The 17,500-nt window shown below is 41.4% G+C and overlaps 1 protein-coding gene across 1 annotated transcript in view; it reads right to left on the reverse strand.

The window, feature by feature from the left end:
- The window catches only part of tmtopsb (teleost multiple tissue opsin b), a 24,583-nt gene that overhangs the window by 5,312 nt on the left and 1,771 nt on the right, over positions 1–17,500 (reverse strand). Inside the window, exons 2-3 of the mRNA XM_071524751.1 lie at positions 14,038–14,366; positions 3,014–3,247 (exon numbers count right to left, since the gene is read on the reverse strand). Of these exons, the coding sequence (XP_071380852.1) occupies positions 3,014–3,247; positions 14,038–14,366 (563 nt within the window). The remainder of the gene's footprint in view (positions 1–3,013; positions 3,248–14,037; positions 14,367–17,500) is intronic.

The following is a 17,500-nucleotide window of genomic DNA, read 5'->3' on the forward strand; positions in this document are numbered from 1 at the left end:
GGGAGCTAACATGAAGCTGAAGCTACGCAGTTAGAATAGAGGAACACTGGAAGAGTTGTGTATTACTTAAAAAACCAAAGGTTTTTCAACTTGAGAACTTTTCTCAAAAGGACGTTGTTTATGGACTTGTCATGGACAATAGAAAAGATGACTTTCTGGTTAATAACATTCTTATTCTTGGAAAATGTTATATACACAAATCAAAGTATATGAAAGTGAAACCTAAGTTTAGTGTGTTTCAAAATGAGTTTCTTACATAAAAGCCCTTAAAGTCATGGAAAATAAAAATGCAATGAAACTTTTTAGTATAATAGAAGAATATGATTTACAGAAAAAGCCCTAGCCCTTTAAGTTATTATTTTTCTTTTTTCTTTTGTTATATTTAATATTATTTCAATTTCTTGTCTGTTTTGAATTGTCTTTTTTCTGTCTTTTTGGTATGCACCTGATCCTATTGGTATATTGTGAAGATTTCTAGGCCATGATGTTTGTACATGGAAAAAAAACTTAAAAAAGAAAAAAAAACAATCCAGCAGCTTTATAGCAAAATGCGACTCGGTTGCAGTCATGTGAAATGCAGAGTAGAGTCCAGTAGAATCTTCTCGGCGGTGGACATGCATGTTTACTGTCTTTACACTTATGTCGTTGATAAGTCGTATAGGTATAGAGGTTCATTCCTATCATTCCTATACTGGAGTATGATAAAAGAATATTTAAATGTTTTATCATTATCCTTACTTATTATTATAGACATATCCTGTTTCAGAGTTGTTTTCAGAGTTTTTTCTATTAACTGAGTAGTTTGAGCCCTCTATTTACATAGAGCATTCATTAGTTGGTAATTGTTTTTTTTTTTAATTTATGTGCATCTATTAATCTGGTTTGTATAGCTCTTTTTATATAGTCTCTTGCTATATGTTTCCGGTCTTGGGCATTCAGTTTTATATATTCATTACTTTTCAGCTTGTGACACCAGTCATTGTTTTTTCTGATTGTTGTGGTCACACCTTCTTCTTGAGGAGAGGCCGTGTCTGGGCGGTTCATTCACAGATGGATCCTATTATGCAATTATGTATTCTCTTTTCTGGTTGGTGTTTGAACCTCACCTGTCTATATAAATTGCCATTTCTGCTGTTTTTGATCACGCTGATGATGGCTTCTAGCTGAAACGCGTTTGTTTTTGCCCATAATAAATAAGAAGACGGTGTTCTGTTTGTTTTGATCCTTGCCACAACTATATCATTATCCTTACTTCCCTATTTTTATCTTTCTTTCTTTCTTTTTTAAACAAATTTTACCAGACAAATTGTGTCTTGCTTTTGTGTGTTGAAAATTGCTTTTTCTCGTAATTGTTTTAATCCATTTATTTCATGTAAAGCACTTTGAGTTGCAATTCTGTGTATGAATGGTGCTATAAAAATAAAGTTATTATTATTGAGGCCATTATTAATGTGGTAATGACTTATTGATTATAAAATGGTACACAAAGCGCCTTGAAGTTTTCTCTGTCAATCAAGAAGGCCACTGGCGGCAGCATTACTTCCTCTCTCATCTCCTTCATTAGTCAATCCCTGTTCTTATCCTGCGCTGTGTCCTTGAATGTCAGTGAAGGCAGGGGGTGGGGGGGGTGCTGTTGTTGTTGTTATGGCTCTGACATCGCAATAATGATGTTTCACCTCATGGTGTTTGTGTGTGTACCTGTGTGCATGTACACTATGTGGCTGTATGTGTCTGTGTGTGTGTGTTTGTGTGTATCTGTGTGTTTGTGTGCGTGCCTGCAGATGTGTGTCTTAGTGTGTTTGCGTCTGTGTTTCTATGTGTGAATGATGTACGCTTTGTTTGGAGGTGTTGATAAGCAGGCAGCAGGCTGAGAGTGAAGGTCTGCTGCAGTCTATTTGCACCTGCATTAACCTCCTGGCTGTGAATCTCTTACGACTTCAATTAATGGCCTGGGTGTCTGCTCGTTTAAACAGTGGAGAGCAGATAATTGGACACGCATCTATTGTTGGACATTCATTTCAGAACAGCTGTTTCTCTGACCTAGTTTAGTTTTTCTTTTGTTTTGTTTAGTGTAGATGCAGCCATGGAAATGAACTGATGCAAAAACACATAAATAAAGAGATGAAAAAAACAAACTATCTTCCCTCAAAACAAACCAAGAAACAAACAAAAGAAATCATGATCACAAGCAAAGTATCAACTGAATTGGATAACAGGATCAAACACAAAATGGTGGAAAATAATAAAATTGTGTAAAATTGTTAGACCCTACCTGATGAAGGCTTCTTTCTGAAATATTGGTGTCCTTAATAAAATGTGACGCATTGAGAATGAGTGTGTGGCTACACTGGAAAAATAATAAATCAAAAAGATGTACTGGAAGACAAGGGAAATAAAATACATAAAAAATAAAAAACCCTGATGGAGAAAATAAAGTTATAGGAAAAGTAAGAACGTGCAACAGACTAGGAGGGACTTACATTGTACATTGTAGGCATTTAGCTGACTTATCCAAAGTAGTGCTGAAACTAGTCGATTAATCGATTAGTCGATCGACAGAAAATGAATCGATTATAACTTTGCTTAGCGATTAATCGTTTTTGTTATTAATCAAGTAAAAATACCAAATATTTGCTTGTTGCACCTTCACAAATTCTAAGATTTACTTGCTTTTCTCTGATTCATATCACTATAAAGTGAATATTTGGGTGTTTTTGGCTGCTGGTCAGACTAAGTCAGCAATTAAAATATTATTTTGACATTTTATAGACTAAGTGACTATTCGTTTAATCAAAAAAATAATGGAAATAATTGTTGCAAGCCTAATCCAGAGTGTTTTACATTGAGTGAGCAGGCAGAGGCTCTGTGTTTTGCTCAGAAACACTTGAACAGGTAGAGCAGGGAAACAGAGAGAGGGAAATAGAGGAAGAAACAGGCAGAAAGACGAATGACGAGGGAAGAGAGACGAGAGAGAGAGACGCTGTGGTGCACAGAGAGACAGAGAACACCTCACCTGTCTGTTCATGAATATATAGATCACAGGGTTGATGACTGTGGAGGACTTGGCCAGCAGCGAGGGCATGATGCTGGCCTCCGGGGTCAACAGGTCTTGGGGGCCGAAGGTGGCGAGCAGGGCGGCCACTCCGTACGGCAGCCAGCAGACCAGGTAACACGCTACCATGGTTACCACCATCACCAGCACCCGTTGCTCCCGGCGACGGGACACCACAGAGCTCACACTGCGCACCTGAGAGAGAGAGAGAGAGAGAGACAGAGGGAGGGAGAGAGAGAGAGAGAGAGAGAGAGAGGAGGAGAGAGAGAGAGAGAGGGAGAGGGAGGGAGAGAGAGGGAGAGGGAGGGAGAGAGAGGACAGAGAGAGAGAGGACAGAGAGGGAGAGAGAGAGAGAGAGGGAGAGAGAGAGAGGAGAGAGAATTGAAATTGTAAAAGAACTTTAACGTTTGATTCCTCCTTCCCCGTTTTCCTCACTTCTTGCCAAAATCCACTCTTTCTTTCTTTCTTTCTTCTCAGAGAGAGAGGAGAGAGAGGGAGAGACAGAGGAGAGAGAGAGAGAGGAGAGAGAGAGGGAGAGAGAGGACAGAGAGAGGGAGAGAGAGAGAGGGAGGGAGGGAGAGAGAGAATTGAAATTGTAAAAGAACTGTAATGTTTGATTCCCCCTTCCATTCTTCTGTTCTTCTGTTTTCCTCACCTCTTGCCAAAATCTTTCTTTCTTTCTTTCTTTCTTTCTTTCTTTCTTTCTTTCTTTCTTTCTTTCTTTCCTTTCCTTCCTCCCTTCCTTCCAACATCCTTCATCTCTCTCTAACTATCTTACTTACTTTCTCCCTCCTTCACCCTCCCTTACTTCCTTTCTTCTTTATGCCCCCTTGCTTCCTTGTCTTTCCTTCCTCCCTTCCTTACTTTCTTCTTTCCTTTCCCCTTTCTTCCTTCCTTTCTGCTATCTGAGATACTAGCTCTCAGATTGAAAACCTCCAGTGGGGAAAAAAGTAAACTATTAATCCAGTAAAGAGGGAAAGAGACTAAAAGCTTTAAATAAAAAGCCTATTTTATCATGACTTAGAGCCAACAACCAGCTTTCGACCATCAGGTCTCTTCCCTCCTCTCTGGATTTAGAGCACCGTGAACTTTGTGTAACAGCTCAATAGTTTACTTGTTTCTCACTGGAGGTTTTCAATCTGAGAGCTTGTATCTCAGTTTTCTATAGATTTGATTCCTGTTCCCAGTGAGCATCTATAACCCTACAGACTTCACTACTTTCTCTTAATCCACAAGAGCACCAAGTGTTACTTCTGTCTGCCTTTACAGTTTCATTCCACGCTCCGTTCCAACCACTCACTAAAACAATCTAATGATTAAAAAAAACAATACAAATACAAAAAGAGCTAAAATGAACGACTACAATAAACTTAAATGGCATCTTTACTTCCTTGATTTGATGCATTTGCTGTTGAAACAGGATATTGCGGTGGGACATAATGCAGTGAGGGATCATTCAAAAGTCTAAACCAATGGAATATGAGTCAGGGAGAGAAAGGCGGTTTTATTTGATGGGAGGGGCGGGACTGTTAAAGAATCTGATGGTTTTATTGATTAGAAATTTATATTTACGCCTAGTGCAGCATGAGGTCACCATGAAAGATGCTGTGATTTCCAGGAAATAAAATGAATGGGAGTTGATTTCATGGGGACTTTAAGATGTCAACATTTTTCACCAGTAATTACCAGCCACCAGCTCCAGAAAGTCCCTCTCAGCCTCAGCTGAACCTCACCCTTTGCCTCTTGTTTTCCCCGGTCTATACTGCAAGCTTGGCCTTGCCCTAGGATAAGATTCTGGAATGACTCTCTGGAGGAGTTGGTACCCGGGCCCTGAACCCTCCCCAGCAAGCCCTCCAGCATAAAAACAGGTGCTTCTTCAGTTATGGATGCTGGGAAATCCCCTTTGGGTTGATGCAGCCCGACTCCGCCGCCCCGAACTGCCTCCCCAAATGAAACTCGAAGCTCCATAATCTGCTTTGCCAGTGGAAGGGAACAAATCAGCCAAATCCGCTGCTGTTTTCCAACCGCTCTCGTTCACCATATCACCCAGCTTGGTGAATCCGCAAAATCCATTCCCCTGAATTTACACGGTCCCTGGTGACATTAAAAACCCTCTGCCACACTTAAAGGACAGCCTGGTGGAAAGCCATGTGCCGACAAGTCCTCTACTTCGGGACTCGGTAGAAACAGCTGTCTGTCATACCCGAGTGAGAGAGAGAGAGTAAGGGAGAAAGAGAGAGAGAGACCTCTGGGATTCAAAAACAACATCTCACAACAAAACAGAGTGAAAAAGTACTAAAATTTAAAATGTTATAAACAACTCCCACGCCGACCTGCACCCTCACACACACACACACACACACCCAACATGTCCCCCACACACAAAACACAATAACAACAGAACTGAATACATTGAAATCTACAGTGCCAGCAGCTGCAGAGGCACAACTGACATTTAAAGGCAAACAATCAGATCCTCTTCTCCCACCATAAATATTGCATTCTGCAGCCCCCAAACACTCATAAATAAGACAATATCATTTCTGAAAGTGAAAAGTAAATAGATGGGAGAGAGAAAGATCTGATTCAGCCCTTGATTTAAGTGCTGTAGCTGATATTTAATCTGAATTCCCACCTTAGAGTTACATGTGGAGATGCCCGGCGCCACTGTTGCCAACTCTCTACCAAGGGAAGTAGCTGTCGGCTGCTCAGAAAGTCGCCAGATGATGTCACGTGTTATTTTGCATATGAATGACCTCCCCACATTTGTTTCCATGCAAAGCGTGACTTTGAGAGAAGCTCCTGGGCTACACTGCGTATGGGAAGCTGTGTATCTGCACCTGCATCTGCAGCAGTTGGACCAATTTCCTGCCAAATACCTTGGGAGTCAAAACAATGTTGTTCCCGATGGTTGAAAAAAGTAACTTGGCACGGTCGCTGGTCGCTTTTGAGAAATAAAGTCGCCATGGGGGACTCATAAGTCGCTAAATCTAGCGACAAAGTTGCCAAGTTGGCAACAGTGCCTAGCATCCGGCAACATGCACACTTTAGGTAATGAGTATCGAGGCGTGTCCACCTTCACATTTCTATATGTGGATTCTGACTAACTTCAGTCCATTTCTTTCCCTACACACCCTGCAATATGTCTGGTGCTGATATCAGTTCCTTCATGTAAAAAAAGTCATTGGCTAAGAACTACATCAAATGCGATATTAATTGTGGAATCACAAAAACTAAATACTGTTGATTGGTCTGTGAACAACTGGAATGTTCTTTAAAGCGATTTCACGACTCTCCACAACTAAGCAATCAAGATGTCCTGAGGTTTGATGGATCATCAAAGGAGACAGCGCTATCAAGGACGCACGGAGGGTGCCAATAAATTGTTTAAATGCACCGATTTCCAACCATCCAGCGTTTCCACATGACATGTATAAGGCCTTGATGTTTGAACTGCCATGTTTTGAACGATGATTTGCAGAGTCAAATCTCACAGCTGACATCTCTCACATGTTTCAAGGCAAACTGCAGCCTCTCAGTCCTGGAGACAGGTGCTGCGTCAGCCGGACTGGGTGAGCTGGGATGTTGTGGGAATATCTGAGGCCTCTATGCACCACCTGGAGCTGTTCTTAATGGCAATAAGAAACCGCACCAAAGAATATATATTGAGCCAACACTGACGCACAGAAGCACACGATCAAGGACACACCCCATCATCTTGTGGGTTTGCCAAACATCATTGGTGCCATTGGAGAATGGCTTGACCGTTAGTTGATTAGAAAGAAATTGTCATTAAAAAACTTTTTTATATATGAAAATTGTTCAGTCAATTTGTTTTTATAACATTTTTATCCAATTAATGTGCCAAGGGCAAGTTTCCAATTCAATCTTCATGCGCAGTCGCCCTAAACAAAACTGAATTAAAAAAGCAGGGTCTTTAAAGGCAATGCCACAGCAGAAATACGTGAAAAGGTGAAAAAGTCCATGGCTCGATTTTCCGCCATACTAATGGGGAAGAACAAAGGAGACAAAATTTGAACAAACCTGTGCACAAGTGAAGGCTGAAAGCACACCCGAAATGCTCAGCGTGCGCATGAAATAGGCCAAATCTGAGTCGGAACAACTCAAACTGTGCATCTCAAACTGTGTGAAAACCGCATAGGTTGGCGAGGCAGTGAATCGACCCCCAAAGAGATTAATTTCTTTACCCTTACTTGAACCAAGCAAGTCACTTAAGGACAGAGTTTTATGTACAAGGACGGCCGGGCAAAGAGGGAGCAGCTGGGGCCTGGCTGGCTGAGCTCGCTCCACCTACCTGAGAAGGAGAAAGATAGACACTGTTGTTGGCTGCTGGTTTAAACTAGAGGAGGAGACGCAGCTAGGATGAGGTTGAGGGTCAGTTGCCAAGACGGTGAGATTGTCAGAAAGGTAAATCTTCACAGTAATTAGCTAATGGACTCTTGTCTGAACCCCTGAGCTGAGTGCTTACCTCTGGTGACCCCACATTAGAAGCTTTGACCATTTCTGCTCAAAGCTCGGTTCAATTTTGCAGCTTCACCAGAAGACCCAAAGAGCTGTTTTTCTGTTTTCTGCAACCAAACTAATGATTAACCTGTTTCAAGGAAAAGGAACATGTTGGTGTTGGTGAAGTCAAGACTCTCTGGCAGCAGCTACTTAGCTTTAGAGATTTATGGATAAAATATGAATAGTATACAGTCTAGCTGGTGTACTAACTAGTCTCCAAATATAAGATGCACATTGTAGAATCAGCCTTGAAACACAAAATATATATAAATAAAGAAATTGTACCCATTGCAGTGTTGAAATGCAGGTAACAAAGTGCTATTTTCATCATTTAACATTCATCATTTAATATCTCTAATATGTTGAGGATTCAGTCTGTAAAATGGTTATCTTATTTTCCACCAGGGACTAAAGACTTTACTTAATCCCTTTAAAGTTTGTGCTATCAATCAATTTGTAAAAACGGGCGTCACTTTTTCAAATGGTCAATATCTTAATTTATTAATTTGTTTATGCACTATAGAGGAAATGTTGTGGAGCATGGGAAACAGCTGCTGCAGCGTCACAAGCTCTGATGCAGATGTAATCACTCTTACAAATGAGAGCTATTAGCCTAATAGCCATTATATGAAGAAAGGAAACAAAACAAATCATTCAGACACCAAAGTATACACATGTATAGCTACACACACCCACACACACAATCATTCGAAAGGGGTTTTAGCCATTAAAATCATTATGAATACCATGTAAAAGCACAAGAGCATACACAGAAAAGAAGAGTAACTTGGTGCAACGGCCTTAAAAACCTCACGTCTCTTTCTCTCTGTCTCTTATAATTTGCCTAAAATGTGTTTTGTGCCCCACAGCCCCTGTCTCTTTCTCTTTTTTTCTCTTCTTTTGCCCTTTTTGTTCTTTTGCTCCAACACACAAACAATGACAATACCCTCCACTCTCTCTCTCTCTCTCTCTCTCTCTCTCTGTCTCTATCCCTCTCTTTCTCCATCTCTCTCTCGTATCAGTGTCTCAGGTTTCTACATAGTACACACACCAGTTTTAATCACACTCTGCAAAACTCTGGGAGTGTGTTTGTGTGTGTGTGCGTGTGTGTGTGTGTGTGTGCGTGCATGCGTGCCCATGTACAGCATCTGTGAGCGAGAGAGAATGCCTGCTGTGTAAGCGGGGGATTATCTTCCCTCAGGTAACCTTACACTTTGGCTGCTCAGAGAACACAACACACACACACAACACACACACACATACACACACGCACACACGTATGCATGTGCACATGTCAGAGCAAAACGACAAACACACTCTCCCACATGTCGGGTTGGATAGCAACGTAGCCTGATGCCAATCTTGAACACCTTGAACTCTTGTTTTTCTTTCTCTCACCTCCCCCATATCTGCCACTTTCAATTAAATTCAAATCTGCTTTATTTGCCATATTATCAAAGCTGTTCACACTATATTGCATTACAAAATCATAATAAAAATACTGTGAAATGATTAGGCTGCTAATTGTGGTATGCAAGCAACAGTTCATTAATTGAAGTGGCTCTCTGCAAGATCCTCATTTCCTGGTTTTGGCATCTTTGTAGTGATGGGTCGATTTACATATCAGTTGCTCATTTGACCGATAGTTGAAAGTGAGTAAGCCAAATTGGTTTGCCAATGGCACAGAATCAAAATTTTAAATCAATCCAGTGTCTGGTTGGACTGCGCTATATACAGTTCTAAGCGAGCCAATGCACTAGAAAACACAAAACGAATGTTCGGGACACAGAGAGTTATTATCTGGCAACTTTCAACGCTGGCTACTCTCCAAAAAATGGGCTTAATCAACCACAGTCACAACAAATGCACAAAATCTCAAACTTCCTTGTTCATTCATTCATTCATTCATTCATTCATTGTCATCATTATGTGAAGCCCAACCAGCATATTGCTTCATGGTGCAAGCGTGATGCTCTTTGATTCCTTCAGTTCGTTCAGTGGTTCAGTTGCTGAATTGCCATCTTTCGTTCGGACTGAATGAAACATTCAAGTGGGAACTGGGAATTGGTTGAATCACTATTGTGTTTCATTACTCAGTGATACAAAGTAACAAAACAGACATTTATTGACGTGACAGTGTGGCTTTTTCTACAATCTTTAATGGTAGAAGGAGCATAAGTATTTTGTATTAGAGTTCTGTCATCTTTCTCTTTGTCTCCCATCTCTCTCTCCCTCTTTCTCACACACCTCACATACACACTTCACTTTGTGTGGTGTGTGTGTGTGAAGTAGTACAAAAGAAAGACAGAAAGAGAGGCTGGTGTAACTTGGCATCTAACCGTGTGCCTCCCTGGAGTATTGTAAAAAAAAAACGAATGATAAAAGTGTGTGCAATCAACCCTAGCTTCCAACCTGATAAACTAGACAAATACAGCCATAACTCTTCCACACCCTGTGTTTCTCTCTCTCTCTCTCTCTTCCCTATGCCTAGAAGGATCCATCAGCGTACCTGCCATCCTTTCCAATCTGACAGAAACAGGGAGAAAGAGGACAAGAGACATCTCAATGCATCTGGCTCTGTTCTCCTCAGCTCAATTAATTCAAAAGGCTTCATTGGCAAGAGAAACAAGTCTGAAGCATCACGCTCTCTCTCTCTCTCTCTGTCCCGACTCCTCCACTCCTCTTCCCCCTTGCTTACCCGTCTCTGGGCATCTTTATTAACAACTTACAGCAGATGTGGACGCATCTGCCGCTCTTGCAGCTGCACTAGGCAAGATTATGGGGGAGAAATACAACGGTTTTATCACTCTAAATCACAAATTAGAGCTGCAACAGAGAGGAGAGTCCCATGCCTGCTAAATGAGACGCCACGGATTCACCCTATTTGCCCAAATTAATTTGTGGTGTTGGGTGAGGTCACTCGTGGGAAATCATCTTGATGCACAGGAAGTTTTGAATGGAAACTCAGCAACAAAATACAAAACTTTATTCTACACAGCAGCAAGTAGCAGCTTTGTCCAGAGAAAGCTGGACTCACCAACGCTGGTTGAACCTGCTGCAATTTCTTTTTTTTTTTCACCATCTCCACCATCCCTAACAAAAACGTCACATGTCAAACCCTACATGTGAATTCAAAGCACATGGTACTTTTTGGACACGTTCATTTTCATATGTGAACAATTGTGAACAACTTAATTTCACATGCGGAGAGGCATTTCACAGGTGAAACACTTTTTCACCTGTGAAATGTGAAATCTCACGTGTTCACCTATAACCAACATGTGTCCAAAAAGCACATGTGCTTTGAATTCACATGTGGGTTTTCACATGTGACTTTTTTGTAAGCTAAGGGATTATCAGCCTCTGAGAAGAAGAACCTTAGGTCAGACAACAGCGCAGTTTACTGACCTCACGTGACATGATTTCTGGGAAATTAAGTCCTTCAAACTTTAAAAAAATTCAGGTAATTAAAAGTCACCTGCCACTAGGGGCCGCCAAAGTGCAAAGTTGCCTAATGCAGCTTTAACGGGGAAAATCTACCTCTTTCCTTCGCTCTTATTGCTCTAATATTTTTCTAGAACTTTTCTCTAACATGTCATTCTTATTGTCAGGATGCTCTGGCTCTTACAGTCCTTACTTACTTTTGGTTGCTTGAGTTGAATTGAAACTTATTCTAAAATTTCACTCATTAGCTGTGTTTCCATCCATCTGTCAAGTGAATTGAAATGTCTCAAAAAATAAAATGCAAATTAGGTGTTTTCCCATCAGCTAAGTTGAAGCAAGTAAACAGGGTTCCTGAACATAAGGAAATATCCACTAGAAAACTGGAAAGACTCTTGATTAGAAGAATTGATTAGTATTGAGGAAGTTGTTATTGTTCTTTCATCTGAAGGCAAAAAGAAATGCAGTTGGCAATATTGTAATGCGCCAATTAATGGCTGCACAACCATAATGGCCGCCTTATACATGGGAGAGACAGCAGTTTCTGGGAGGTTGTGGTGGACAGATATTTAACAGACAACCTTTCGAGATTTACAAAGCGACTTTTGAACTTTTGTGCAACGACACTAAACCATTCGTCAGCCGATCATGCAAAGTCTACGTCATTTACACTGACAAATGCGTTTCCATCACACTTCCTTCTAGTGTGCGTAAAAACTTTTTTGCAATTTATTTTATTGAATTTTGCTGTTTCCATTCCAGTTTTTTTTCTAATGTGATGCTTCATACACTGCCAGTCAAAAGTTTGGACACACCTGATTGAATGTACTATGTTTTTCATTATCTTAAAGCCATTTCGATCTAAAGGCTTATGCTTAAATGCTTGAAATTTGCTTCTTAGATAAATATAAATAGTGAAGTTGATGCCTATGTATGAATTTCTTTCCAAAGCCTTTGCCTTTCCATCAAGGCAAAGGGCGGCTACTTTAAATAATCTAAAATATAAGATGGTTTTGATTTGTTTAACACTTTTTTGGTCACCGCATAATTCCATTTGTGTTATTTCATAGTTTTGATGTCTTTACTATTATTCTAAAATGTGGAAAACAGTAAAAATAAAGAAAAATGTGGTGTGTCCATATTTTTGACTGGTAGTGTAAATTAAGATAAAATACTTGGAAACCCAGCTGCTGTAAGTCGCCCTGGAAAAGAGCATTAACTAAATCCCTGAAATGTAAAAAATGAAAACTGTGTTTACAGGCACTGCGGAAACACACAGATGCATGGCACATGAACCAGCAAATGGTGTGGGAAATCAAATTCTTGTGCACACACACCATAAGTCAGCACCTAATGCGCTGAGAGAGATGAACATGAGCGCGAGTCGTGGCCGCAAACACAAACACAGGAAAAACCGAGCCAGAGTTAGAGGAAAACACACGGCACTTAACTCAAGCAAACAGCCAGGCAAATCTAATTCCTAGACACACACTTACACACTTTATATGCCTGTATGAAACAGTACATCATCAGAATGAAGGCTGGCATAAGCAGGCACACTTGTAGAAATACATAGGAAGGCAAAGACACACACACACACACACACACACACACACACACACTGTACCAGCTGAATGAGAGGCTTTGTCTCCTGTTATTAGCTGACAGGGTGCGAAGGTCTAAAGCCTTGAGGTTTAATGAAGCGCCTCGCCAGACTCTGTAATGAAGACAATCCTCTGTAATCCTGTCATTAGACTCCACTGCCACTATGCTGCTCTTAACTCCCATTCTTAACTACTATTTTCAGCTTTCTCACTTCTTCCCACTTTCTCACACAGTCTTTGAAATTCTCTGCACTCACACCCTGAAGTACTATTCTCTAACTTTCTTATCTCCTACTCCTACCTAATACACTCAACTTTGTAACTCCTACCTTAAAAGTCACAATGAAACAGCATTTTGAGTGCGTCTTGCTCCCTTAATTTGACGTATTTCTTGTTGTGGGACATAAGGCGGAAAGGGATCCCCAGTGGAAACCAATGGAAACCAATGGGAGAATGGCAGCTTTATTTGATGGGAGGGGTGGCATTGTGCAAAAATCAGTGATGGTTTTATTGGTTGGAATTTTTATTTATGCCTCCTGGTACCCAATGAAGTCACCCCTAAAGATTTACTGTTTTCCAGTCAGTGTAAGTAATGGTATTATGATATAAAAATACAAGAAAATATTTTTTTAAAAACTTTTTTGGGCATTTATTGTTAAATAGGTGTATATTACGAGATGGAAAACCAGCCAACGAGGCGAAAAAGTCATTTTTCATTTCATTGTGACTTTAAAGATATAACTGTGTAAGACTCAGGTTGCTCTATCTTTCAACAGAGGAACACCAGCGTTTATTCTTGTTTCTGACCTTGCTCTATCAAAGAAAATTTGTAGGTATGCTGGGGTTTTTTTCACCTTTACGACTTGGCTTCTCCTCCTTTGCAATACAGACCTGTCCTTGGGGCAGCTGGTTGAGCATGAACATTTATAAGGGGCTCTGGCTAGAGGAGGTTGTATACGATGCAGAAAAAATACACTGAGCTGAACACAGGAGAGACAACAACAAACCAAATGGGCAAAGAATAGATTAAAAGGTCAAACCTTATCTTTGAAAAGTACTACTGTTCTCAACTTTCTCCCTTAAGTCTTTGAAATGTATCAACTCTTATTGTTACCGGTTATTGCTGGATGAAGGCTAGATAGTTTGTTTTGATAGTGGAGCAGTTAAGGTCACAGATAAGGGAATGTGCTGCTTCCTTGGTGTGTGTTCAAAGCACTTTCCCCCCCCCATCCTGACACTTTCTCTCAGGTGTCATACCTTACATCTACCTCAAGTCTACCTCAAGGTGCTTCTACTGCCACACAGTCAGAACTTGTTTTACCACAGGAACAACCACTCTGACCTTTACAACACACGACACAGCAGAAATCTCACTTTGCATCAAACTCTTCCATACAACATTTCGCAGAACCGCACCTGTCGGATCGCCTGCAGCAGCTTGCCGTAGGAGTAGAGGATGACGGCGAACGGCAGCGCCAGGCAGAAGGCGAAGAGGCAGACGATGTAGGAGATGTTGTTGGGCGTCTGCGTCTTCCAGTCGACGGAGCAGGTGGTCCCGGGACCCTCGGGGCCGTACCGGCTCCAGCCCAGCAGCGGCGGGACGGTCCAGGCCACCGAGTAGAGCCAGGAGAAGCAGACGCCGCCCAGCGCCGGGCCGTAGTCTCTGCCGTCGGCCATGGTGTGGCCCAGCATGGTGCAGTACCGCTCGTACGACAGCACAGCCAGGGAGATGAGAGAGACGATGCCTGAGGTGGAGGGGGAGATACACACCAACCAAGGTTATTGTAGTTTTGCATTTTTCATTAGTTTTTATTTTCGTTTTGACTTTTTGTTTTCAATTTCAGTTTTGTTTTAATTCGTTTTTAAAGCAGGTTTGCTAGTTTAGTTTAGTTTTTAGTTTTTGAAAATGCTTAGTTTTAGTTTAGTTTTTACTAGTTTCAGTGTTAGTTTTAGTCTTTTTTTGTAATATGGGGTATTTGTCAGGGGCAAGATTAAAAAATTCAAAATACTAGGCTCACACCTAGTTTTCGTTATTTCGTTAGTTTTCGCTAACGATAATAACCTTGATACCAACACACACAGACACACACACACACACACACAGGCACACACAAGCGGTCAGGTGTATAAGCAGACTCTGACCTATTCACTGAAACAAACGTGCAAAAAAAAACACTGATTTGATTTGCAGACAGTTCGCAATCTATATTCACATACGTATTTTTGCCATTAACTGAATCGCTAATTGTTGAATGTGTCCCATTCTTGAATCAGGGACAATCAGGAGATACAGGCTAAAGAGCTGGACCACAGGCACTTCACCCCCATTACACACAGAGGCTGGCAAGGACACAGGCTTTGATTACACACAATCACAGAAAGCCACAGTGCATAATGGCGGCTTCTGATTGGCTGACACGGTGGTGTGTTTGAGGGTGAGGGGGGCAGAGGGCGGAGGGGGGTTGTGGGAGTAAAGAGTAAGAGCGTTAAGAGTGCTGGAAATTATTATTTTTCTCTGTCTGCATCAGCTCTGAGGGTTTGTGTGTCCCTACATGCTGCATGTCAATGTCAAGGCTGAGTGGGTGCTGTGTGTGTGTGTGTGTGTGTGTGTGTGCTGTGTTTGGTGGTGGATGGAGAGGGAGTAAGAGCTCTCTTTTTTCATTAGTGATGCACACTGGTTAAGCAGGTGGACTTTTTTTTTTAGTCAAAGCGATACTTGATTAGCATATTAGTCCTATAATAAGCTATTTTATGACGTGACATGTTTTATTTAAAAAAAACCTTTCTGTGATGCATAAAGAGCTTTTTAGAACATAAAACAAAATATAGCAAATAAGCCAAAAAAGATAAACAATACAATAAGTCATAAAGATACAATTAGAGAGGAATAAAAGAGTTTGTTTTTTGTTTTTTTCCAGAGTTTTGGAGCCTCGATGGTAAATGCTCTGGGTCAGACCTTGGGACGTCCCAGGAATAGACTAAAGCAACGACTCCACACAGTAAACAGAAAAATGGTCAGGTATTTCTTTTTCTCAGATACCTAGATGGTCTGCTGCTTCAACAACAGGGAGAAAAAAAAAACTTTGAACAGCAACCACTTTGCCATCCATTTCCTTTAATGATCACCCAGCAGCCTGGTGGGGATTCTGGACCACATCTGTCCTAAACTTTGGCTTTGATTCATGCACAGCTCACTTTGATTCTCTACAATGCATTTTAATGGGTTTTTCACCTGGGGCCTGATTCTTCTTCACCGAACTCGGGAATGGTGCAGAATAGATTTATGGTGAAATGAATGACCCGGTGTCCCGAAGCCCTGAGTCAGCACAGGAACTCATCATCTTTCTCTGTCTCTTGCTTTCTCTCTTTCTCTCTCCATCGCTGTTACACACACTCTCTCTCTCGCTCTTTCTTCTCACTCTTTATTTCCCTCTCCCTCTTTCCCTGGCCCTCTCTCACTTTCTGGCCCTCTCTCTCTCTCTGTCTCTCTTTCTCTCTCATGCATCGTTGTCTCAGCTTTCCGATCTAGCTGATGATAAGACAGAAACACCCGTGCCAAATCAGACCATTTCTCGAGGTCCTTCCTCCTCCTCTTTATCGTCACTGTTTATCCCCGATGCCGCTTATAAACACACACACACACACACACACACACACACACAAAAGCCACAACTGCCTATACTAGCTTTCTTTAAGGCATTATCCTGCACCTGTTGCCCCCCACAGCCTTATGATTCAAGGAGAAGATGACAGAGGTGTGTGTGTGTGTGTGTGTGTGTGTGTGTGTGTGTGTGTGTGTGTGCCTGTCTGGGTAAGATAGACAGAGAGAGAGAGATCAAGAGTGACAGAAAAGAGAGTGTAAGAAAGTGAGAGAGAGAGAGAGAGAGAGAGAGAGAGGAGAGAAAACAAGAAACATCAGTGACTCCATGGAGAAGACCATCATATTCCAGTGGGAGCGACCCGGTGAAGATTGATTACCGCGCGGTTACTGGGCGGTAGCTGCAATGTTCTCTGGGTAATCAGAGCATGGTGGACAACGGCTCATTAGCGGATTAGCAAACGGACCGGACACCTTCTTGGCTCTCGCAAGCAGGAAGGTTTAGAGGCGAAGCGAGAGGTTTCAGTTCCACCCACTTCCGTTTTCAATTAAATCCGGTCAGGCTGGACAGACCCGCTCCTTCCATGAGAGAGTCTCACATTCGGTCCAGTATCTGTTTTCTTTCTGCGAGAAGCTGGTTTGGTTTAAACAAACAGCATCATGTGTAAGGCCATAGTAAACTACCAATAGAGCTGTGAGACCTTGACATATCTCCAAATCAGTTAAAAAACAGTTTAAAAAACAGCTAGCTGTCATACTAGCTGACTATTGATTAATATCCTAACTTTAAAAAGTTGTCACGTGTGATGTGATTTTCAGCCCCTATGCTGTCCCTGTCTCGCAGACAGAAGGTTTCCACATGCTGGAATAGGATGTGAACTATCTTGATAGTTGAAGCATTTTCAGTTTTGATGCTAACTTGCCCTTTCTTTAGCGCTTCCTTGTTTACTTTGCCTGTCTATATGCACTGCTGTGTAATGCAGTGCAAAATAAATAGTGAAAGTTGTCAGGTCATGGATAAACTAAAAATTTAATATGTGAGTCAATATGTTGAAAAAAAACCCTGCTTTGGGTGCTTCTGGGGTCAGGTTCTTTGAGCATCTATTGTATTGGAGAGCTGCTTGCCCAGGCAATAAAGACGTAATAGCTCTACAGTGAAGCAATTGAGGAATTTGGGCAGAATCGATAGGTATAATCGAAAATGATGGGAGAACAGAGTCCAGGTTGAAAACAGCCTGATTTATGCTTTACGTCCAGGGACTTTATAGCAAGCCTGCAGTC

The sequence above is a fragment of the Centroberyx affinis genome, unplaced genomic scaffold, assembly GCF_046629955.1.
Source record: "Centroberyx affinis isolate AG114_WGS23_722 - 3 ecotype Tasmania unplaced genomic scaffold, CSIRO-AGI_Caff_v1 ptg001229l_1, whole genome shotgun sequence".
In the NCBI taxonomy this organism is placed as follows: domain Eukaryota; kingdom Metazoa; phylum Chordata; class Actinopteri; order Beryciformes; family Berycidae; genus Centroberyx; species Centroberyx affinis.